General features: G+C 31.0%; 1 protein-coding gene across 8 annotated transcripts in view; it reads right to left on the bottom strand.

Annotated features, from left to right (window-relative positions):
- LOC118189660 (prolyl endopeptidase FAP-like) overlaps positions 1-24,613 on the bottom strand; it is a 529,287-nt gene that overhangs the window by 77,089 nt on the left and 427,585 nt on the right. For 7 of the 8 annotated variants that reach the window (XM_085819072.1, XM_085819071.1, XM_085819073.1 and 4 more), the window contains 8 exons: positions 18,845-18,959; positions 11,306-11,404; positions 7,492-7,586; positions 5,598-5,672; positions 5,454-5,506; positions 5,138-5,216; positions 4,892-5,012; positions 434-603 (listed from right to left, as the gene is read on the bottom strand). In XM_085819072.1, the coding sequence (XP_085675198.1) occupies positions 434-603; positions 4,892-5,012; positions 5,138-5,216; positions 5,454-5,506; positions 5,598-5,672; positions 7,492-7,586; positions 11,306-11,404; positions 18,845-18,959 (807 nt within the window). Of the gene's footprint in view, positions 1-433; positions 604-4,891; positions 5,013-5,137; positions 5,217-5,453; positions 5,507-5,597; positions 5,673-7,491; positions 7,587-11,305; positions 11,405-18,844; positions 18,960-19,468; positions 20,571-24,613 lie in introns of those variants that run through there. The other variant, XM_035360321.2, reaches the window with a different exon arrangement.

Below are 24,613 nucleotides of genomic sequence, written 5' to 3'. Positions count from 1 at the left end.
ACGATTGCATGAAAGTTTTTTTTTAATTGTTAAGTTTGCCAACCATGTTTTGCAATTGCATTCTAAGCATTTGCTCTTAAAAGTGAATGCTAATGAAGACTTTTAATTAATGTTGATTAAATTAGTGAATGTCATTAGAAAAATAATTTTCAGCAATACAAATATTAAAACATTCCTAAAATATTTATTTAAATTTCACTCAATTTTGAAAAATAAGAAAATATAAATTCCATAATTGATGCAGCAGGACAAACTTTAATTCAGGGCTTTGTACTTCCCTGTTTAGGTACTCTAAGCAAACCTTCAAATAAAACAGAAGCACACAATGCAAACAGTAAAATAATTTAAGGGAAACAAACTATATGTTCTAATCATGTGATAATATGAAATAATGATTTAACTACATTTTTAACAACATTTGTTAGTAGCCTACCTTTGGATACCTCAAACTCTTGAGTTCTGGATACACATTATTAGTTTCTGTATAGGAACCATAGTATGGATACACTAGGATATCCACATTTGTATCATTGAATGTAGCAAAGCATAGTTTTCTTCCATCTTTCGACCACCACAGAGCATGAGAAGAGCTCAAAACTTCTTCTGCAATACACACAGTATCTTAGCATTAAGATTCAATTCTGCACAACATCAATTGTACATTTAATACCAAATGATGCTTCTTTCAATTTACACGACTTTTTCCTATTTTTATTTGAAGCTATTATTTTCACAATTTTTGAAAATAATTAAAAAAATTATTTATAAAAACTACTTTATAAATCTAACTTTATCAAAAGAATTATTTTCTATATGGTGTAAAAAAGCAAATTAACCTGGCTAATAAACAAAAAAATAAATAAACAAGTAAAGAATAAAATAATAAACAAATAAATAATTTGGCTAATAAACAAATAAAGAAGTAACGCTATTTATTAGTCATGCTCTGGCTTCTTAATAGTATTAATGGTAAAAAGGACCATCTATAAACTGTGAAAAGCAAGCTTTCATACATGAATGGGCCATATTTCAGATGGCACATACTATAGTATCAAAATCACTAGTTTTGTGAATGAACAATGACTAAATTCTTATATTTTTATATAAACTAAAACCTTTTCATGCATACTGACTTAACTGATATTAGAATATCAAACTTTGGCAGTACATCAAGTTTTAAACAATTTTAGAGCATGAGCATGTACAAAGAATCATAAGACAATGATAATTAATAACTAATGATGACAGACATTTGGTGGTTTTATAGTCTTACAAGCAGTTAATTATTTCAGTTACAAATATTACTACTGTAAATATTGGGTCATCCAATAAATAATGCAGTTTTTTTAATGCTTCTTTTATTTTTCAAAATGAAGATAAAGTTCTTTTTAAATTTAAAACATACTCTCCTTCATCTTCTGCTAGTTTCTCAACAGCTACAATGGAATTTTTACAGCAGGATTTGCAGGATGTCATCATTAAGCTCTACAGATCTTCTATAAATTAGGCTCATCTTTTAGGCTGAAGCTCCTGGCTCAGAATTTCTGGAAACACTGCTGACACTGGCTTATGCTTACTGCCCGATCGTTCCAATGAATAATTATTAAACTCATAAAGCAACATATGCTGAATATGCTCCTTTGTCATTTCCATTATAGCTTTGAAAAAAATTATGTTAATTAATAAATGTTAAAATTAAACTGTACTTGCACTAAGAATAAGGTAAAATTACTAATTGCTTTCACAGCAAGTTTATTTGGTAGGTAAATTATCCCATTTTCCTTCAACTTTTCATGCAACTAAAAAAAGAGCATTATTCATAGGATGGCCCAACATAACCACCTTAACTAAGTTAATTTTCACAGTCTTAATAACTATTTGCTGTTTAACTTAAAAAAGGACATTAATATTTTTCAGCTAAAAAAATTACTTTATATTTTAAATTAACACATATTTAAAATAAAATTTTACACCTAAATAATAGTTCTCAGGTGAAACAGTATATAGGCATTTACCACTTGGAAAGGATAGCTTTATTTTATTGATTATAATTTTTTAAAACTGAAATTGATCTTAACATTTTTGAAAACACTTAATCTCATAAATTAAAAAATAGTACAAAAATTAATAATTGGGTATTAGCTGAGCTTCACTTTCGATTCATAATGCTGTGCAAAGAGATGTATCATGCTCAATCTAAAAACAATTTGTAATTTAATAGAAACTAGTAAAAAGCAGTTTTAAGAAACATGAAGACCACATGGCTATCTTTGTTGCAAGCATTAAGAACTACTAAGATGATCAATGATCTAACATTATATTACTGCTTTTAAAAATAACACTAGAATCATGGCAGCAGTAATCAACCCTCCTTTCTATACTTAAGATGTATTAATATCATTCAAACAATGGGGGAGCGAAGATATTATAGCAGTAAAGAAGTTGAAGATATAAAAATATTGAAAAAACAAATTTTTGTTAGGATGGATATCTTCTATTCTGGAAATAAATAATCAACTGTTTGATGATGGTGTTATAACAAAAGTTGAATTTGTAGAACTAATTAACAATTTTTACAGTATAGTTCCATAAAACTCTGAAAAATAAGGCAAACCTTTAAAAGGTCTGCATTTTAAGAGGCCTTTGTTAAATAATTCTACTTATTAATGTAAAGTTCAGAATTTTTTTTCAAAATACTGTCAAAGTTGATACTTTATAATTATTTTGATATTTATATTCATGCTCTGAATGATAAATGAAGATGTTATTTTTCAATAAAGTAAAATCATATTAGGAATATATGTGTTGTGATGTCAGAACTGGAGGAGATGATATGTAAAACTAATGAGAGGTGAACTGAAACATTTCAAATTATGAAAAATCAAATCAGTTTCAGGAATATCAGTAAACACAGTGACTCTTATTTCAGCAATATCTGGCACTAAAGTATCACCACGAAAGGTGTTTTCTTTACTGAATTAGGTCTAGTCCGATGAGAAAAACAAATTCTCTATTCAAACTGTCAAGGAAATAGTTATAACAAACTTATTTTAAAGATACTTCCTGTATGGAATTCTACACTATTTGCTAAGAAAAAAAAATTACCTTTCTAGAATAAATTCATTCATTAAAAAAAATGAGAGTTTCAACGGAAAATTAATGCCCTTGATCTTGATTCTATAAGCATGAAAATGATAATGTATGAAAGAAAATTGCAATAAGGTCAAATAAATGAAAATCTGGCTAAATTAACAAATTAGATACATTTTAGCTTACTGGCATGAATAAAGAAATAATAACTAACAATGACTTTTTTAAGACACAATGTCAAATTATGCCAGTTTGATTAGAGTCCTCCACCCCTTTTTCAAAATCTGGTCATCCTAATCCAGAACAATTTTCGATTGCTTTTGAACTTCCTTATAAATGATGCATTGTAATCAGGAAAATTTTTGGGCATCATATTTCAACAAAAATATCCATTTTGACCGCTATTGAGCACAATTTAATGTTTATGTGTTACATCTGTACGTAAGCATAGGATAAAGGACTCTTTTTTTTCCAAAACAGGTTGCAAAAAGGATTTAAGATGGATTCAGAAGAGATTTTTTTTCATGACGTCTGCACACATGAACGTAGGTATGTCTGTATCTATCTCGCATAATTAAAAAATGAATAGCCTCAGAACATTGAAATCTTGTATAACTTTGTATAGTGCTTTCATACTTTGTATACTTGTAATTTTGTATGCTGCTATAACATGTAGTTGTGCACTTTATTTTTTGGTTGCAATCGACTGCACCAAAAGTATATAAATATATATGCACCCACTCTGTTACTCAGCTTCATGAGCTCAGTTTTTTTTTTTTTTTTTTTTTTTTTTTTTTTTTTTTAATGTTGGTAAATTGTGCTTAAAAAATGATTGAATCATGTTGTTCTTATCTTTCGGTTAAGGCTTTTATGCCTTTTGTTAATCTGCATGCTAGAATTACCACCAATTTATTAAAAGTTGTTTAGGTGTGGCTAAGCCTAATTTTTTCACCATAGTAGCCATACTTGTTTACGTTTAAAACTTTAGCAGAATAGTGAATGAAGCCAGTTTCTATGAATTCAGTGTCTTTTTGTTAAATGGGATCAAAAGTAACCTTTATGTTTTGTATATCGAAAAATCTGCCTTTTTGCCCGCTGGCAGAATTGCTTGTTTTTGCAAAGAAACTCTAATTTTAGTTGTAAAAATTGTTTTTTAACTGCTTTAACTAATTGGTGTTAATTTAGAAGTGAAACAACAAAAACTGTATTTGGTGTTTTATATTTTTCAATTTTTTAATAAAGATATTTCAAGGTTTTATGTATTTTTGCCTAGCTGCGAAGTGAGAACTGTATTAATTGAATGAGAAATATATCTCTAATGAAATTCGAGGAAATAAATTTTAAATGAAATGCAGCAAACAATGCATATAATTTAATATTCTGTTCAAGGAAGTCATGAGGTGTACACATCATTTTTTTTACTTAATTCTACATACCATTATAAACTTCAAAATGCGTTGAATGGCTACTAAAATAAATCACAACTATGTGAAGTACGTTCTTCACTATGATAGAACTAAGGAAATATCATTAGGAAAAATAAAAAGAGAAATAAGACATGACAATTTTGTTAATAAAGCATACTCTATAAATAATTTAAAATATAAACATACAGACACATAAATATTTGAAATTTTATAGAAATCTTAGGATCTAACCTTCTGTTACCCAAAGAAACTTGAAATGTGGCTCAGATAACAAGTACATTTATAGAATTTAAAATTTCATTTCTTACATTATGGTATCAAAATAATGCGAACATTTCAGCTTGCTTCTTAAAAAGTTAAAAACAGAAATGTACCTTCATACACCCAGTCAGGAATACCATTATATATTATTCCCTGAATACCATTTGAAGTTATCTGGCGAGGTTTTGCAGAAATTTCAGATAAATAGTATACATTATTATCCAACACATAGACCTAAATGTTTAAAAATAAACAACTCATGTTAAAAAAATGTAACTTAGAACAATATTCATGAACAAAATTCAAAATGAACTTTTTAATGATTACTTTATTTGTAAATATACTAAAAATATACTTACAAGCTGATTTCCCACTGGTCCCCATGCTGCAAACTGCAAGTGTAATTCTGGTGTCTCAGGGAAAAGGGGAGCTAAGTAGCTGTGAATAACAAAATAAAATATACATAAACATTTGCTATTGAAAGCAACACAGAAGAAATAAAATTAAACAAATTAATTGTAAGAATGAAAGTAATAGATGTAAGCAATATATACAGCATAAAAAAAAAAAAAAAAAAAAAAAAAAAAGGTGCCACCCGTAGTATGAACTTATTACATAAATCTAAACAATAAATGGTTAAAAAAAGGTTGAAAGATAAAATTTTTATATACTTACTCACTGCTGATATTGTATAACAAAAATGCTGCTTTAAAAGTATACCTGAAAACCTATAACAGGAAATCAAATTAATTAAATAGGAATACGAAAGGAGAACTATTTACAGAAATTAAGCATATTTAGAAAAAAGAGATAACTTACCCTTTGATATTTATGTGACAGAAGGAGATATTGTCTATCAGGAGACAAAGCAAACTGAGATATGCTGTACTGCCTCTATACAACAAATAGCTTCAGATTAGACGATGTCAAACAAAACTTTTAATACAATAATTTCTCTCTTCTCTTTTAATCAATAATCTAATTTACAATGAATAAATTCTAGTGCAGAAGCAAAATATACACTATATATATATATATGAATATAAATTATGATTTATTTTTGATTACATTATTTCATTAGATGTGAATATTTTTATGTTCATGAATTTCATGTGAAATACAGTACAAAATCCGTAATCCGGTCTCGTCGGGACTTCGGCGATTCCAGATTAGGGTTTTTTCTGGATTATAGATCCTCAATTTAAATTTGGTAAGATGGCATGCAGAAATTATACAATTAAAAATATGAAATCATAATTTATGAAATACAGAACAATTATGATCTAAAGGGTATCAAAATTTACAAAAAAAAGCTTAATATTTATTTGTTTACTAAATTAAACATTTCTTTCAATGTAAGTTGTTTAAGATGCTTCCACAAAAAATTCAAAAAGTTCCTTTTTCTTGTGTCATTATAAAGTGCACTTTCCAGTGCCATACTTCTCGCATAATTTTGAGATAAATAGGCCTTTATCCATTTTTTGCAGCAATTCCACTTTTTGTTTAATGGACATCGAAACATGTTTTTGCTTTGTAGATCCTTTGGCAGCTCCAAAATTGAAAACTCTTTTTGACATAATCGAAAGTTCAAGCTTAATTTTTATAAAATTGTTCTAATAGTCTGCAAAAATAATAAGCCAGATCCAAGTTAGAAGATTAAGGAACAGTGCAATCTGCAACATTAACTGAAATGCCTCAGATAATTTTAGCCTAGCTTATACCATCGGTTATAAATTAAACGTGCATAAAGTTTGTAGCTTTGAGGTCTGGATTATGGACGTCTGGATTACAGACTTTGTACTGTATATGTAATGAGTTATATCTGAAATGTAAAATAATTATTACTTATGAAGCATGCCTTTCTGGAGGACTTTCTAAGGAAAATTTACTTGCATCCATGTTACAAAAGGGGAAAACCATGAAAGCCAACTGTGCAACCAGCCCATTTGCCTGAATCTGAACTCAGGTCAAATTACCAAAGTTCATTTTACCACTTCATCACTTGACCATTGGCAGGGCTAATCTATGGAAATAAGCATACTTGCTTTAATTTTCCTAACAATTCTGGAAACACTGGTAGAAAGCCTCTTCAAGTAGGGGTCATATTATATTGGATAGCTTGAACTACCTGAAGATACTGATAGGTCCATTTTGATAAGAAAGTAAAGTGGATCAGAAGATGAAAAATCAAATGAATATGGTATCAGTGACAAGACAGAGATCTGTTTTTTATCAAAGAAACCCTAACTTCTTTGATGAAAATGTGATGTCGCATCAAGTAGTCAAAGGATGTTTTAATTCTTTTTGCAGTACAATATGAACTATGCTGTCCCGGATGATCCCACTTTAAACATTTCTTCTTTAGAAAGTACACTAACCCCTTTAAGGCCAAATTCAATTACTGAACATTTTAGGCACGTGATAAGATTTTTCTATTTTCTATGAACTGTTTGAAGATGGTAATAAGTCTAAGCACAATAATAATACATTCAGATTTGTAGCTTGGAATGAAAGTAATGGTTTACAGGAAATAAATATTTTATAGATTTCATGAAATGATAGTTTACACATGACATCAAAATTATCATTTTATGAAATTAAGATAATCACAGACAATTTTTTTAATTGTTACTATTTACCCACATATAAATTTCAAATGCTTAATTTGTAACTTTATCTAGAATTTCTCTACATTCATCAAATAAATACTTACAACTGTTGTATTAGACATAATAACTTCTTCAGTACTATTTGCCACATTATAGATTCCGATAGCACCAAAAGCATCTTGGAACAAAAACTCATGGTCTAAAAAAAAAAAAAAAAAAAAAAAAAAAAATACATGTTTATTCTTAAATAATGAAGAATTTGTATGTTTGTTTTTCACATTATAGAAAAACAGTGCTACCCAGTGCCATCAAATTTTGAACATACATAGTCATTCACCATAACATATGAAACTCAAAATTTGTTTATTTACTTTATGCTTTGTGCAAATTTAATGAAATTTTGATTAACAAATTCAGCAGTTTCAAAGTAATATGTTGCCATTCAACAAGACATAAGATATTTGTGTATTAAATTCAATCAGCAAACTCATCTCACCAATAGAAATGCATTGCCACTTCCAGACATAAAAGACTTCTATCTTTCACATGCCAATGTGTTGCCATCAAGCAAAGTATAAGATGCTGAAAATTTTCTTTCAAATTTAATCAGTCCGCTCTTGATTAACAAAATAAACAATTGATTTAAAAGTAAATGCAGTTCATCTCTTTATTTGTAACATGACTAAAATTTGCAGCACACTTATTATTTTAACGTATTCCAATGCACAAATATTTGAGCAGTAATAACTTTAAAGAAACTGCCATCATTCACTACACAATAGTATCAGATTACATATGGATTTATTCTTTACAAATTACTGCAGTTTGCTGAAGAAATATACAAAAACATAAACAAGAAAAAGTACAGTACATCAATTTATTAACATCATTATACTAATAAAATTATGGATTAATTTTTAAGATACATAGTAAATAATGCAGCCTCCCTCTGAAAAAATGATCCTATACGTAATTTTTTTTAATATTATGAGTTAATAATATTTTAAAATATGGAGAAGAAACATTATGTGTGGAGAAGAAAATATCACCAAAAACTTGCATTATAAATTTAGTTTAATAAATTCAAAAATATCCATGGGTTGTTAAACTTCTCATCCAACAGTGACTGCTTATTTGATTTTCTCTTTTAGTTAAACATTTAGTTTCTTTAATACTGAGCTCCATGAAGCCAATCAATTATCCATCATCTTTTTCTACTAATATCTTCTGCAGCAGACTGTTAGCAGTATCTTCAGTAACTAAAAATCATATTTTTATATTTAATACTTTCCGTTTGCAGTCTAAGATTACAGACACACATTAAATCAAAGTTTATCACTTAAGATTTACGACAGTTGAAATTAAAAAACACTGAATTATCAACTCCAAAATACACTGCTGGCCATTAAAATTGCAACACCAGAAAGGAATGATCTGATGAACATCAAAATCACATGAAAGGAAGAAACTGGGATATGCAAATGATTAGTATTTCAATGCATTCAGATGATGCAGGAGGAAAAAAGGACCTCTGAAGCACTGCATAAAAGAAAAGTTGTGTAGTGGATAACTCATTGGGAAAGTGCATTGTAAGATTGAAGTTTTCTCAGAATAGAATATTGTATTATGCCTCGAATAAGAAGAGGAAATACTTTCCAGCAAGTTTCGAAATTCGATAGAGGCAGGATCGTTGCCTATCGAAAGTGTAGATTATTGTTCCATGATATTGCCGGTTGCACTAGTTGACATCCAACTACTGTCATAGAAATATGGAATGAATGGATTGCTGAGGGTCATACTGAATGTCATGCAGGATCTCAACACCCTACCATGACTAATGCCAGAGAGGAACAGACATATTGTGAGGTCAGTTCTGCAAAACCATATGACCACCTCACAGATCATTAGTCAAGAAATGGACATGTTTGCAGCATGCTTAGTATCAGCTCGTAAGGTGCATCGATGTTTGCAGCAGCATCAGAAGGGTGACCATTACTTCGGCTTCCCTTGACAATGTAGAATAGAGAGAGATGGCGACTCTTGTGTGCCAAAATGACAAAGCTGGGTAGAGGAGTGGCACAATGTTGGATTTTAAAATGAGTCCCAGTTCTATGTGCAGTCTGGAGTATGGCTGTTCTTATGGCTGTTTGGAGTGTCCGAGGAGACTGCACGTTGCCTGCTTGAATTTGATATCAGCATAGGGGCCCTGCACCTGGTGTGTTGGTTTGGGCAGCTATCAGGTAGACGACACGTACATCTCTAGTTTAGATCGACGGTAATTTGAATGCAGATGGGTACATTTCCGACATCTTACATCTAGTGGTCATGCCCTATCATTGAGGCCCCCAAATGCCACGTTCCAACTAGATAATGCAAGACCACAAGTTGCAAGTCGTGTTCTGACTTTCCTCGATACACAAGGTATTCGAATGCTGCCCTGGTCTGCACAATATCCAGATCCATCACCCATTGAAACAGATGTCCAAATGACAGATAATTTATTGATAATCACGTTTCAGTGTCATTTATTGTAGTGTTATTAAGTAACATACATAATTAAAAACTTGAAGGCTTACATTAGAGATGCCTTATTGGTCATTAATATTTGCTGCTGAAAAGGAGACGACTTTAAAGAAATAAAATTAAGCAGTTACTTGGGAGGAAATTGCTGCATAGATGAAAACAATGACACAAGTTAAATTGTACATTAGTATCAGATAGAATGTAAAATTTTCTAATCTATGTTATTCTGTTTATATCCTAATGCCTTTTCTAAATTACAAACATTATAATCATCATCATGAGATGGCTAGTTTTACAGATCTTGCAATAAAACTCCATTTAATACTGAATATTTCTAAAACATTTTGTAATTTACTTACTCTAATGGTTTTTTTTTAAACATTAACAGCAGTAAATACTTTTAAAGTCTTGAACAGCCCACATACACAGAACAGTTTCACATAATTTGAGACTATAAAATTCAGCTTGAACAGCTTTACATAATTTGACGCACTCAGGTGGTTTTTGGACAGCTCCACAAAATTTCAGAATATAAAACTTCAAATATTAAACTTATTAATATTTTCCACTTTCAAAATCCTTTAACAGTTACACTGTCTTATAAGTAAACATATGATTTAAATGCAAACAGAAAGAAAACTGCACATTTTAAAGCTTTTACTGAACATTTATATGATTTGTTTGTTGCTTAACTAAACTATACAAAGCACATTATGGTTATATGTTTAAAGACACAGAAGTCTTCATGGAAAAATTTCAGTGAGGAAATGCCTATATTACTAAAGACGTATTCCTGAATTATATAGCTGCTATTATAAAAGCCATGGCACAAATGTGGTTTTGGGTTATGAATGCAATGGTTTTGCTGCAGTTTGTGAAGTTTTGCTGCAATATTTGAAGTTTTATATACACTAGCTGCAATTCACTTTCCCTTCTCCTTTTTAACAAGCTACGACATAGTTTTATTCAAAACAGATATTTATTTAAATTTCAAGACCAGTTTTACATTTCCTGACTGACTGTAGGGTAAAATTGTTTCCTATGATGCTATCTTCTTTAGAAGGGATGCATTCACAGCAGGCTTGCCAAGGAAAATTGGCTTATACATACTGCTCATGAATAAACTCTTCAAAATTGCAGCAAAACCATTGCATTCATAACCCAAAACCACATTTGGGCCATGGCTTTTATTCACTCAACTGCAACAAATATTTAATTAAATAAAATAAAGAAAAAGATGTCCCACCAAAAAAATTAATAAATTTAAGAAAATTAGTATTAAAATTTATGACAACTTATTTCCAGCAAAGAAGTACAGCAATTTAAAAATTTGCAAATATATAAAATAAATGTACAAATTAAAAGAACAATAATAACAGTTACATATATATTTACCTGATATCCAAGTGCCATTGAATCTCCTATAGCTAAAATGACCTTTTACTACTTCTTCTAAAGATATCCTACTTTTTTTAAGATTAAAACCTTTATCACCTAAAGAAAAGAATAGAATTTATTTCTAGCAAGAATTTTATTTAACATTTAAACAGTTACACATAAATATAGACTCAATGAGTTGAAAAACAGCTTAAATATTATATCAACTATGCAGAGCTAGTATTTATTATTTCATTAAACATCAGTAACTTTTTCTGTCTCTCTCTCTCTCTTTTTCAGGAGGAGGTAAGCACTAAAAGGTGTAAAATCACATTTATATTTATTCCTAGATAGTATCACAGGTATATATTATGTAAGTAATTCTTACTGAAAATAACAGCACTGCATAGAATTTTCCCTAAAATCTATGTTCATAAGGACATTTTCACTTTAGTTAAAATATTAAATTTGTTAGGTACATACTGACAACTAATTAGGATACATTATTATTTTTAATCAGTTTCAGGAACTCAAGTTCCATAAAATTTTAGGGTACTTTTATGTCAGATGAAGGAAAATTTAAAAACTAGTTTTAATGTACAGCTGCAGAATGAGGAAAGTTGGCATGAAATATTTCCCTTGAATTTAATTTTTCCTATCCAAACTATTGATATGGTGTCAAGTCCTTTATGAATACATAATAAGAAAAGGGTAAAGAAGATTTTTTCTTCCCCCATTCCTTGTAATAAACAATGAGTTTTCAATCACTTATCTTTAGTATAATTTATAGCTTAGCCATTTTGGTTATGACCGTGCTTTTTCTGAGTGTTGAACATGAATTAGAGAAAACATGTTACTATCTCTTGAAGTAAAAGTTTTTAAAACTGACTAACTGGTAAAGAAAGAGGGTATCGAAGATTTTACTGCAGCTTAATATTAAATAAGAAGTAACTTTGTGGCCTGCACAAGCTACCTCAGTGGCTGGTATTTTAGATTTTCTGTCGTTAGATGCTGAAATTTAAAAATTTAATTTTTGCAGTCATGATATCGAGGCTTTCTAGCAAACAAGGGTTTTGTCTCCATGCGAGACCATAAATAACTGTTTCATATATAATAATAATAATAATAATAATAATAATAATAAAAGTTGTAACAGGCTTCATTTAGAACAACCTATTTTCTAAATTAACTGTTGAAGGCATAATAAAGATTAGCTGTGAAGCTTCTAAATATTGATGAGCAGTTCTATCCCAGGTGAAGTTCAGAGATTATTGATCCTTTTTAAAAGGTTATACAATTTTTTTGTTGATTAGAAAAAGCTGTTTATAAATTTACAACCTATACCATCATTCTAATCAGAACTGCACTGAATAATGAAATTTAGTAATAACACGGAATTTTTCCCATGAAACTTAAAATCTTGTGTGTCTCAATCCTTATTTTGCTTATTTGTTTTCAGTGTTAAACATATTAACCCTTCACCGCACACACCCTTTCTATGACAATCAGAGCTTAAATTACGCAGGAGCTAGAGTTTCCACCTCTCCCGGAATTTCGGGATTCTCCCGGAATGGAGTCCTGAAAATTAAAATCTTCCGTCTCCCGGAGGGAATTTAAAATAAATATTACTCTCCTGGAATATCAAGTTTCTCGAAAATAACGACACACTGGTTGAGAGCATCGAAAATCACATAACTGTGCACAGCAGCCAAAGAACATCTATGTCAATACATATTCTTTGCAGCAGTGATCTACAGTGAGCAGTGAATAAGCACCTTATGGGATGAGTCGTGGTTTCATGCTGGCGTGTCGCGCATATGTGCCCTCATTTCCCCTCACCCTCTCATTTTCAATCCATTCTTTCATCTAGTCTGCAATTAGCTAGCTATCTACAAACAAGTGGTATTTTGAAATTATTTAAATGCTTTCATAATAATGTCTAGTGAAAAAAACAATTCTACAGGTACCCCCACCCCCCCCCAAAAAAGACAAAATATTCAAGACAAGGTGGTTAACTCAATTTGATTAGCTTATGAAGAGAGACAACTTTAACTCTTTGAAATCCAGACCTTTCGCAAACTTGTGTCCTCAAAACACCGAAACGCTCAAAATAGTTTTCCAGTTTCACAGCAATTTCCTCCCCTCCCCATCCATTAATGCAGAAAATAGGTGTGAAGATTTCCAATGACATCATTTGTACTTTCTGACAAAGATTCCATTAGCCTTTGACCCCATTTTTTATAAAAACTACTCTGAAGGTCAGACCAACAAGCCTTTCTGGCTTTGTTATGATCACAACTAAGATTTTGTTTATTTTCGTTATTTTTATAGGAAGGGATAAATTGTTTAAAAATAAATATAATCCTTAAATTTTTAAACTGCTCTTTTATTGCTGTTTAAAGCTTAAAAGCACACTATACCACAAAAGAATAACAACGAAATGTCACGATCAACCAAAAGATAAGAAATTTCTTAAGGCAAGCTGTCTGCAGTAAACTGATAGGATGCATTTGGGGAAACTGCACCTGCTACTGCATATCTTAGGGGAAGGGAAGCAAACAAGATTACAATTTCGGCCGTTTTTTGGGCGGTTCTGGTTGTTTCAATGCAAGGCCGTGTCAAGCGGATTGGATGGAGTTAACAGAGAATGTAAAGTATGTCGGAAAACAGTTAATATTAAGTATGAGGATGTTAGAGCTTTAACTGTACAAAGTAAGAAACACCAGTCGTTAATATTGAATAGGGATTCTTCGCAATCGGTTTCGAACTTTTTCATAAAGAAATCTTCAAAGCAGAATAATATAACAGCAATTGAAATTACTTCAGTCTATCATAGGATTAAGCACCATCACACTTTTAATAGCCAAGATTGCACAAATTGTATAGCACTCTATTTCCAGATTCTTCTTTTCAAAAAATGATTTCTTGTGGTAAAACAAAATGTACAAGTATTTGCGAGAGTGTGCTTGCTCCTGCAGCTCAAAAAATGCTTTAATACAAGATTAACCTTCAACTACTGTGGCTTAAACTGTCGCATAACTACTGTGAGCAGTCTCTCAGACCACTTCTGCTAAAAACAAAATAAGATATTGTTTTATTTTTCTTATTTGAATAAATGTTATTTAATTTCATAAATTTAACTTTTTCATGAAGATATAAAGCAATTTTTATACTTAAATCAGTTCATAAAATTAAAATATATATACTATGATAATAATTCCTTCGCTTATGTATCTGGATGGAAGAAGTAAATTTTAAAATTCAACTTTATTTTATATTAAAATTTGCGATACGAATGCTTTAATAAGAATATAGAAAATTAATTTTTATTTTTTAAATTATAATTCGAGCTGCATTTTATACATACTTTTCTACTGCATTATAAACACACTGGTTCTTTGCATACTATACATTTGTAAACTGTTTTCCTTTTTTTGCTCGGTGGACAAATATAGCACGTTTTTTTTTTTTTTTTTTTTTTTTAAATCTAATTTATTGTCTTCGATCGCAATATTTCCTTCATCATCATTTATTCCAAAAACTCTTCTTATTGTAAATTTGAGTTCTTTAGGTAAAAATGATGAAGTTATCCTTTGTTTTACATGAGACTGCATCAACTGAATTGCTAATGAAATCATTTCATTTCATTTTCGGAGCCAATGGGATAAGATTGAAATAATACAAATGCATTTATTGCACAGATATCAAAGTTTCTGAAGAATATTGCCATAGGCCAACGTCAGGTTCAACGAGCAGTTGAATAGATTGAACGAAGAATAATATTATGTCTACGTATTCAAACACCCTTGCTGGGCTCTTGAAAAGACCATTTAAATTCATTTTTTCCAATAAAAAAATCTGTTGTAGAAGGAGAACATGCATTTTCATTTTCATCGGCAGATATTTCTGAAGTTGTGTCGTGGTCGCTCTCAATAATTTCATCATGGGAATTTTCATCAGAGAACTGTAAATTAGACCAATTTTGAACTATTTATTTAATTTGGTCTTGGATAAGATATATAGAATGTTTCCTGCATGCACTTGAAGCTATTTCAAGAACATTTATAAAAAAGCGAAATACGTAACAACAACGAAAAGTGAACTTTATTGGGCAAAATTTGAATCGTATCTGCTGTGATCGGTCCCACAGACCGCTGAAGGGGAAAAATTAAAAATAAATAAATAAATAAATAAATAAATAAAAGAAGAAATAGAGCTACCCATGTGCAACTTGGTATGTGACTTTGGACAACTGCTTTAGGAAGGTACTAGGAATGGCAATACCCATTAATTATTCTAAGGGGTGGAATCATTTAATGGAAAATGTCGCGTGGTCTCCTCACAGCAGTTAAAGGTTAAGGAGGTAGAGATTTTTTCAGTTCTGACTGAAAAAAAACTTTCTTTTCTTTTCCCGGAAACTTTTTTCCCTCTCCCTTATTTTGACAGCTAAGAGGTGGCAACGCTAGCCGGAACCCGCCTCCGGTACTTCTCAAATTTCGAGATAAATTATAATTTCAGCCGGAGCCCACACTTCTTTTATGTAAGTGAACCACAATTTCATCAGATAAATTTTGTTTTAATGGTAAACATGCCTTAAAAATCAATTCAAACTTATGAATGCAGGTCTGTCTTTCCTTCGCACTCAAACCTTGCACAGAGGTTGAGACTTTTAAGGAAAGAAAAATTCCTAATCATATGCCAAAGGCTTATTCTCCAGTATCTGCAACAAATTAATGACGGTGGACAAATTTTGTGTTTCTCAAAGTACTAAAAGTGATACCCTGATCATACACGTTCCACGCTAGTGACTTCCTATTTTGCTGAACTCCTATAGACTTTCTGAATGATGTAGCCAAACGGGGGGGGGGGGTCGAACCACTGCTGTCACTTGTACAGAGATGTCTTACGTTTATTCTCACGCTGTTACCGAATCGTAATCAGAGAAAATTTCTCCTTGACGGCTAGAATTATATTGATCGAGCATCGCGATCAGAAAGTCTTGAACTCCTTCCTCTTTATTTTCAAAGTTACACTTTTACATTAAAATTTCTTTCCATATACTTATACTGTTTCTAGAATTCTCGTCATTCTTCTTAGCGGAGCTTTAATCGTTTTATCCTTTTTCCTTGGTGTGCTGCAAGAAAAGAGTGGTACCTATCATCCCTTGGAATAGTACATTATACATATAATCAAGGCAGACATTATAATTCAGACGGAGATCAGCTGAGCTGCTTTTTAACTTCTAAGTGGATTGCAATTCCCAAATAAGACAAGGTCCGATATTTTATTTTCTATTTGACTATTTAAAATTCATTTAATAGTTTAATAGATTTCTTTTTACATTTCTCCTAATTAAAATTTAATTAGTTTAATTTTTAGCTATTTTTTTTTTCCTTTCGCTCCTCACAGTCTTCCATAGGGCTCTGGCACTTCTAACTTTAGAAATTAAGCCCTGATGACAATACCACATGCAACGGGTCAATTTGATCATAATTTTTATGTTAGCTTCTCAGTAAGGTATAGGCATTTTAAACAAAAAATTATACCTAAACAGGGTATTTGAATATTTTCTTAAGCGTCAGTATGTTACAATTACAAAAAAACTAATTTAACTTATTTTTGATTTTGTAGCCCTACTTCTTTAACATTAATTCATTTTCTACTATTTTGAAACACTTAAACAATTAATACATACAGTTAACACTATTTTTCAGTATTTAAATAACAATAAAAATAATATTTTGATTCACATTTGTAATGGTAAATTTTGAGTAAAAAAAGGCTTAAACTTGCACTACTGAGCATTTATATTCAGTTGGTAGATTTAATTTATTTTCTTGGTTCCAAATACTTTTTTTATTCAAAATAATTTTTATCGCTTTTTTTTTTGTAAAACAATTCTAGCATATAATGAATGAACGGGTTTTGCACAATGATTTATTGCATTCTCAACAAGCAAATTAAGACTTTTAGTCAGATTTCTTTAGACACCATTCACATTGACGATGAACTGGATATTTCTTCAGAAATTTCGCCGGTCTATGATCTGGCAAATTTAGTATTGTTTTAGAGTTAGTTCTAATATGCTGTGGTAAAGTGTACTCTGACCTATCAAGAAGATGTCCCTTTATTAAGTCAACAGCAAGCTCCTTCAAATAATTTCATCATGAATTATGATTTCTTTCATTGTTAATTTTATAGCTAGTGCAAGAATTAAACAGTGCAAAATATTTTAGAGTATTTCGCTGGTTTGCTCTTGAAGTATTGGCAAAATATCTTCTTGAAAATGGTTCTAGTTTTCTCATCACTAGTACAATATTCAGGAATGCAATACACCTTTTGAAAATTATAAATTATTTTTTTCAAAAAAAGCTAATCTATCAAATTCTTTTCTTGCTTGATGACTGTGTATGCTATCAACTTCCTCATTTGTCAAAGCACTAACGAGAATATCTTGCAGCCTCTGCTGCTTCAATTCATACTCAGATTCATAATGTAAAATGACTACGAAACATTAGCATACACTGTGGGTAAAACTGATCCAGACAGACAAAAAACTTGTTTTTAAATTTTCTGTTCCTAGGAGTTCTTCTTACTAGACTACTCAATAAGGTACCAGAAGTGACAGGTGACAGGTTTTGAGAAATTTCTAAAATATCTGTGAATAATAGGAAATATCAGGTCAAAAATACCCGATGTGTGTGCTCATGAGTTAAACAAATTTTGGACAATCAATGTGATTAATATGCTTCAGGTATGTGTAAAATAAATTTCTATTGCATTACATTTGAGAATGAAAATTAGATATAAAAGATACTTAAGTAAAGCTAAAACCTTAGAAAGAGTTAATTTGTACCAAATTTTAACTCAACTGCCAATTTTAGGTTTTTGATTAATAAAACTAAGTTTTAACTGATAAAATTTTGATGAGCTATAAAAACAATTCCTCAAACTTCTTTCAAATGAACCTTTAACTCTTTTTAAATAAGCAAATACTTTTCCTAACATTAAATATTTTTGCATTGCTTTAAAATGCTTGCAAATGTTACTTCATTCATCAAAAAGATAATGACCACCAGTGTGACTAGAATCCATTATATCAAATCTACATGAAATGCAAGCTAACATTTTTAGAAGAATGCAAACTTTTTTGGGGTGAGTAGGTATAAACTATTATCAATATCATGCCAAAACTACCTAGAATCTGAGAAATGTGAGATTGTTTCATAATTTCTTAATATGGATCTTAACAAATACTTCAAATAATAAGAATTTTAATGCAGGCTAATTTATAATTGCAGACATTTAAATAAATGTACATTAAATTGTGTGAAGAGGTATATAATTTGAGAATAGTTTACATTGCTATAAAATGCAATGTAACAATTTTTATAAGAATTTACAGGATGATCAATACAAATTCTGAACTGCAAAATTTATAAAAAGAAGATCAAATGCAAAAAGACAAAAAAAAAAAAAAAAAAAAAAAAAGATCAGACGCATTTTTTTGTAACAATTTGTTTAGTACAGTAGTACAAGAATATTCGAATAACATACCTGGTGTTAATAGGACTATAGCTGCAACTATAAGAGCACAAACCACAACAATTACTAAAAGTGCTATACCAATACCCCGCCAGTTTTTCTGATCTGGTCCTGCAGCAACAAGCTCCTGAAAGTAAGAAAAAATTATAGCAGCTTTACAAATATAAAATTATATAACATGGATTAAAAATATCAAAGAAACTGTTTTACTCTTCTTCCACATATATGTTATGCATTTAATAAATCATCTATACTTATATCAACTGCACTTGGGAAGTGCAACACTTACAATAAAACAGTCAAATAAACTCAGAAAAATGGAGGGAAAAAATTAAATAAACAACTAAATCCCTCTAATACAGAGCGTATCAATTTCTGTTTGAAATAAAGGCAAGATTAATTTAACTCCAAATAAAAAAATCCAGAAGTATTTAAAAAGCTTAGTTACATTCATCTCGTTATTAGCTAACATAATTAATATCGAAACACTACCGCAAAATGAGTTAAAACATATTACTTTTGAATTTTATCATTCACGGAAGTATTCGATATCCTATAAAAATGCGCGATGTCACGAACAAGCATGTATCATACAATCACCATAGCGATATCTTCGATTTTGTAAACAACTCTTACCAAAGGTTCCTGCGGTTGTTGATGAACCGCATTGAGCGGTGGTATTTCTCCCTGATCCAGTTTAGCGTCTGCTGTCATTTTTTCGCGCCAAACTAGACACAAACGTTATGGGAAGCTCTTTTGGGCCTTCCCTCATTCACCCAATTCTGATTTACATCTTAATACCCGGGACGCAAAAGCTTCAACGAGACCCCAGATGCCCCTCAGCATTTCGACCTCCCTCTTTCGATGCAATCAACAAAATAGTAACGAGTGCTTAGAGGAGGGTTACCTTATATCATCGCCAAGTCAGCCAACAAACGCCATTACGCTACCTGAGATGATATTTTATATATTACTAAAATTAAAATAAAGTCGAGGCAAAAGAAAATAAATAATTTTCCTGTCTTCTCTTTCGTTCTTTAGTATTAAAGATAATGCTGCTGCTGAAAACAAAATTCTAGTTATTTAGAACTGTTTGACAGCAGTTGCTGCCCATACAGCAATAAGGATAAAATGCCCGAACTAACGGTATCTATGAAGTCTCAGAACTATTCCTCAGTCAAAATTACATACAGTGGCTTACAATTGTTTTCAGACACTAAAGTTTTTCAGATTTATTTGCAAATATCGATTACTCAGTATTAGCAAAATAAGTTTTTTTTTTTTTTTTTTTCATATACATTTTTGGACATCCTTTATCTAAAATTCTAAAATGATGCTTTTTATGACTTTGGAACGGAGTCAACTAATTTTTTTGTGTAAGAATGTTCTATTTATTTCATTCCTATGTAAGAGTTGCTTTTAGTAAAACGAAGAAATATCATGCTTTCTTATTCTTTTCTTCAATTCACTCCCTGCATGTTCAATAAGATTTAAGCTCGCAGAATAATTAGGAGTTTTGGTGACTTTAGGAAATTTTTATGATAATCACAGGTGAATATTTGTGATCGTTATCTTGACAGACCATGAATGTATTTTGCCTTCCGAGTTTTCTTGTATATACTTTCAGGTTTTCAACGAGAATATTTATATATGCCTCCAAGACGGGAAAGTGATTAATGACTTTTACCGAAGGGCCCGGGTTCGAATCCCGGCGAAGGCATGGATGTAAAATCGTCTATCCCTTTATAACAACCGTGACCGCCTATTAGTAGGTGCCTTCATAATAAGATGGCCACCACTTCTGGCCTTAGTAGTGGCTAAACCCTAAAATGGCTAATGACTGCCATGAAAAAAAATTGATAAAACTTATATATTTACACTCCCCCCCTATATTATCTTCGATAAACACTAAATTTCTTATTCCAAAGGCAGTAAAACAACCTGAAACCATTATGCCTCTATCACCGTGCGTGATAGTAGGCAACAGGTTTCCCGATTTCAATTATTAAGTCGGCTCTTGCAATATATTAATGCATCTACCTGATCCAAATATGTTAAATTTTTGGCTTTTCTTCAAATATAATATCGTTCCAATAACGCTAAACTTTGATTTTGCGAATGTCAGGAGTGTATTTCTTGCTTTCTTATTGGCAAATAATTTTCTCTCTGATCGCCCAGTGTATCCACCTGCCCTTATGACTCTTTAGATAAAAGCTCCAGAGATTACTATTATTGCAAACCCTTCTTCTAAATTTGCTGAATGTTTACAATGCTAATTTTTTACCCTTGTTTCGTAGAATAAATCTGCAATTCCTTGGGGTTAGCTGGATATGTGGTCCAGGCTTCAGTGCATTTTGAGTGCATCGTTCCATAATATCAAAGATAGTCGAATGCTTTCCAGTTTTTTTTTTTTTTTTTTTTTTGGTATCTTTAAAAAGATGAATTATTAAATTTCTAGCAAAAATGTGAGTTAATTTGTAGCGTCTTGCTATGTTACTTTTAGATACGGAAATATTAATAATATGTTTTGCTTAACAAGTAATAATTTCTAAATGCAGACGATAATTGTTGCGATATTTCCGAATTATATTGCGAGTTACTGATTAACGCTTTTTGCAGATATTATTTTATTGCAAAGAATATTTTGAGGACATTTATGTTACAACATGCGAGGTTTAAGATAAAGAAAAAATAATATACTAAATAAAATTTAAAATTTGGGTTTTAATATTTAGTACAAGATCTATGCAAATGAATTCAAAATACAATGTCTAAAAACAAATATAAGTCAATGAAATCTGCCATCTGCACAAAATTACAAAAATAGAACTAAAAGCAGAACTGTCATTTTAACGGAGAAGAACAAAATAATAAAAACGCTAAATTAAAGGAACAAATGTAACATACAAGCTAGAACTTACCATACAAGCTAGAACTGTAATTAATCAGAATGTTAGGTTAGAAAAAATTGGAATTAAGTCTGTAAATGAAATGATTTGGATTTAAAAAAGGGGAGAGAACTGACTGACAGCTAAGGAAGTGCATGCTGAAACTCAGCGCTAAAATTGTTTCTGAACATTACACCAGAATTTCAAATATCTGGAAGAATAAGTGGAACTAGAATTTATTGGGACATTAGAAAACTTCGTGTAACTGAACTTTTCTGCAGGAAAAATAATATTTACAGTAATGCAAAACACAGACAATACAAGTCTTTCGTTTAATCACATATTGTATATATATTTACCGCATTTCAGCAAAAATTGCATAATAATAAAAAAAATACAATTGTATATTACATTAATGCAAAATACAACTTATCTAAATTAATTTCGCTGTTTATTACAGAAAATGTACAGTTATTCTTTACTTAAATTTACGCCAAATAGAAACAAATAACTAAAATAAATGAAAAATAAATGAAAAATAAACCAAACAAAACAAAATTGCAACGTTGGTGAGCTTAATTTATGTGATGTAGGCAGAACAACAAACGATGGAGATATCTGGTGTTCCGGATACTCGAATTTTGGATAACTGGAATTATACTGCAATCATATTATGCTCCGTAATATATTGGCTTAAGTTTTGATACATAAGAGTAAATTTCAGTTCATATATTATTATTTCCCTTTTACGGGGCATTTTTGAAAGCGTCAATAAAAACATAGTCTTTTTTCCATATAAAGATTTGTATTCCTTAGATAATGAAAAAGCACAATAGAAAAGAAATATTTCGCGAATACTAAGGAAAACTGGTTCGTATTCATGCTACATATGGGGAAAACAATAAATGCTTTCATACAGCCAGCCCGTTCTCTCAGACTTGACTGGTTTGATTATTTGATTATGGCAAAGCACTCGAAGGCTTATTCCTAAGGCGAGAAATGTTTTCGTGAAGGACTTTCTAAGGAAAACTGCCTCATATCCCATTTAAAACCACGAAAACATTCATGCAGCCAGGCATTTCGCCTGGAAACCAACCCAGACCGAACTACCAGTGTTCAGCAATTTTACCGCTCGGCCGCTAGTAGACCTGAGATATGAATCCGGATTTAAGTACCAGTTTATTAAAAAAAAAGCTTTATTCATTACAGAACAATCATTTGGGTTGCGGGGAGGGAGAGGGGAAAAAAAAAGAACGATTGTCATATTTAAATCAAACTAGAGCTCGTTCTTACCAAAAGAGAAGTTCGGTTTTAATTTGTAAAATAGCTGAAATATTAATGACACGTATTTTAGGCCGAAGAAGGTTGAATTAAATTAAAGCAAAAAACCGAGACGGTACCTTTGAAGTACTGGCATTAGAAGCTATCTAAATATGTGAAAATGCACTGGTCTTCAAGCTCAAAATATACATCAGATGTTAACTATGCAATTATCCTAAATAAAAGGATTAATTTACAAAGAAATCTAAAATCCGAATAACAGATAAAGGCCTCGAAATATTTAAAAAAATAATTTTATAAAATAATTTTATAAAACATACAATCTATCAGACTGATTTCATATACATGCATATATATGTACTCATCGTATGTATTAATTTTTTGTGTGACACGTATTCTACTGTATTTTTCTTTTTTCTTAGTTGTCGCTATTTACTTTCATAACTTGTGATTGAAATGCATAAAAATCACATTGAAATTCACTTTTAAATAAATATACACGGAATTTTACTCATTCCGTATAAATATTCGATTCTAAATTATGTTTGGCTTATTAGGTTTAAGTTAAAGTACATTTAATATATTATCTATATCTGCTTAAGAGGAGGGTTGATTTGCTTTGGTTTATTGAGATTATAGCAAAGCACACTGGCGATATCCGTTCAATGGGAGGGAAGCCTTCGTGGAGGACTTTCTATGGGAAACTATAGAAGTTACACATGTGGAAAACCTTGTGTAATGTGTATACGAGATGCCTTGTGTTTACGTGTATACGAGACGTCCATGCTAACAGTCCGTTGGGGATTCGAACGTCGGGGAATTTAGATCTTCTCTTAGTCATGATTGTGACTTACCGAGTTACTGAAACTAGCAACCATCTTCCAACAATTCTTACTAAGATGAGACATTATTCAGATTTATTTAAAGATTTTTTTTTTTTTCTTTTTTATTTCGATTTGACCATGATCTGACTGTGAGATCCTTTACTCCTTTTCCTTCTACATTTATATCGCAAGTGTACCGTAGTTATGGAGGGAAGACGGAAACCCTATTAGCGTCGGATTAAAAGATACGTTACACTTGCGACTGCGCAGGGCATTAGTTTTAATGCGGCTACAAAGTTCACTTAAAATTACTGCTTGCCTGGTACCAATATTGCATCAAAAGGTGCCCGAGACGTTTTCGGTTCGCTGCGCGAAAATGTCTTCGTCCGTCACTAAACAGTATCGTTCAAAGAGCTCTCTTTTAACCAAACGTCATTCTATAGATATAGGCACTATGCTGGACTAAGACCACCGTTCAACACACTGGTTAAGTTTGGCTATTAAGACTTTAAAAAGCATACGAGAATTATCTGCCTAAGTGGAGGGATGACTTCGAGGTGGGCTTTCTAAGGAAACTGGCTCACAATCGCGTTATACATGGAAGGAACCACAAAAACCAACACTTATAGCAGCTACTTTTTTGACAGGGGATTTAACTCCAGCATTCAACAGTTTTAACCACTTGACTACTGCTTGGGCATTAGCATAGGTGGTAACTTGCAACTTATAACGCTTTTTTTTTATTTTTTTCATGATATCAGGTGTCGTTATAATAAGCGCCAACTCTA

This window comes from Stegodyphus dumicola, chromosome 6 (genome assembly GCF_044657685.1).
Source record: "Stegodyphus dumicola isolate Sdum_Otavi_A_Nest chromosome 6, ASM4465768v1".
Lineage (NCBI taxonomy): Eukaryota > Metazoa > Arthropoda > Arachnida > Araneae > Eresidae > Stegodyphus > Stegodyphus dumicola.
The sequence above is the reverse complement of the archived record's forward strand: the minus strand, read 5'-3'. Positions and strand labels throughout refer to the sequence as shown.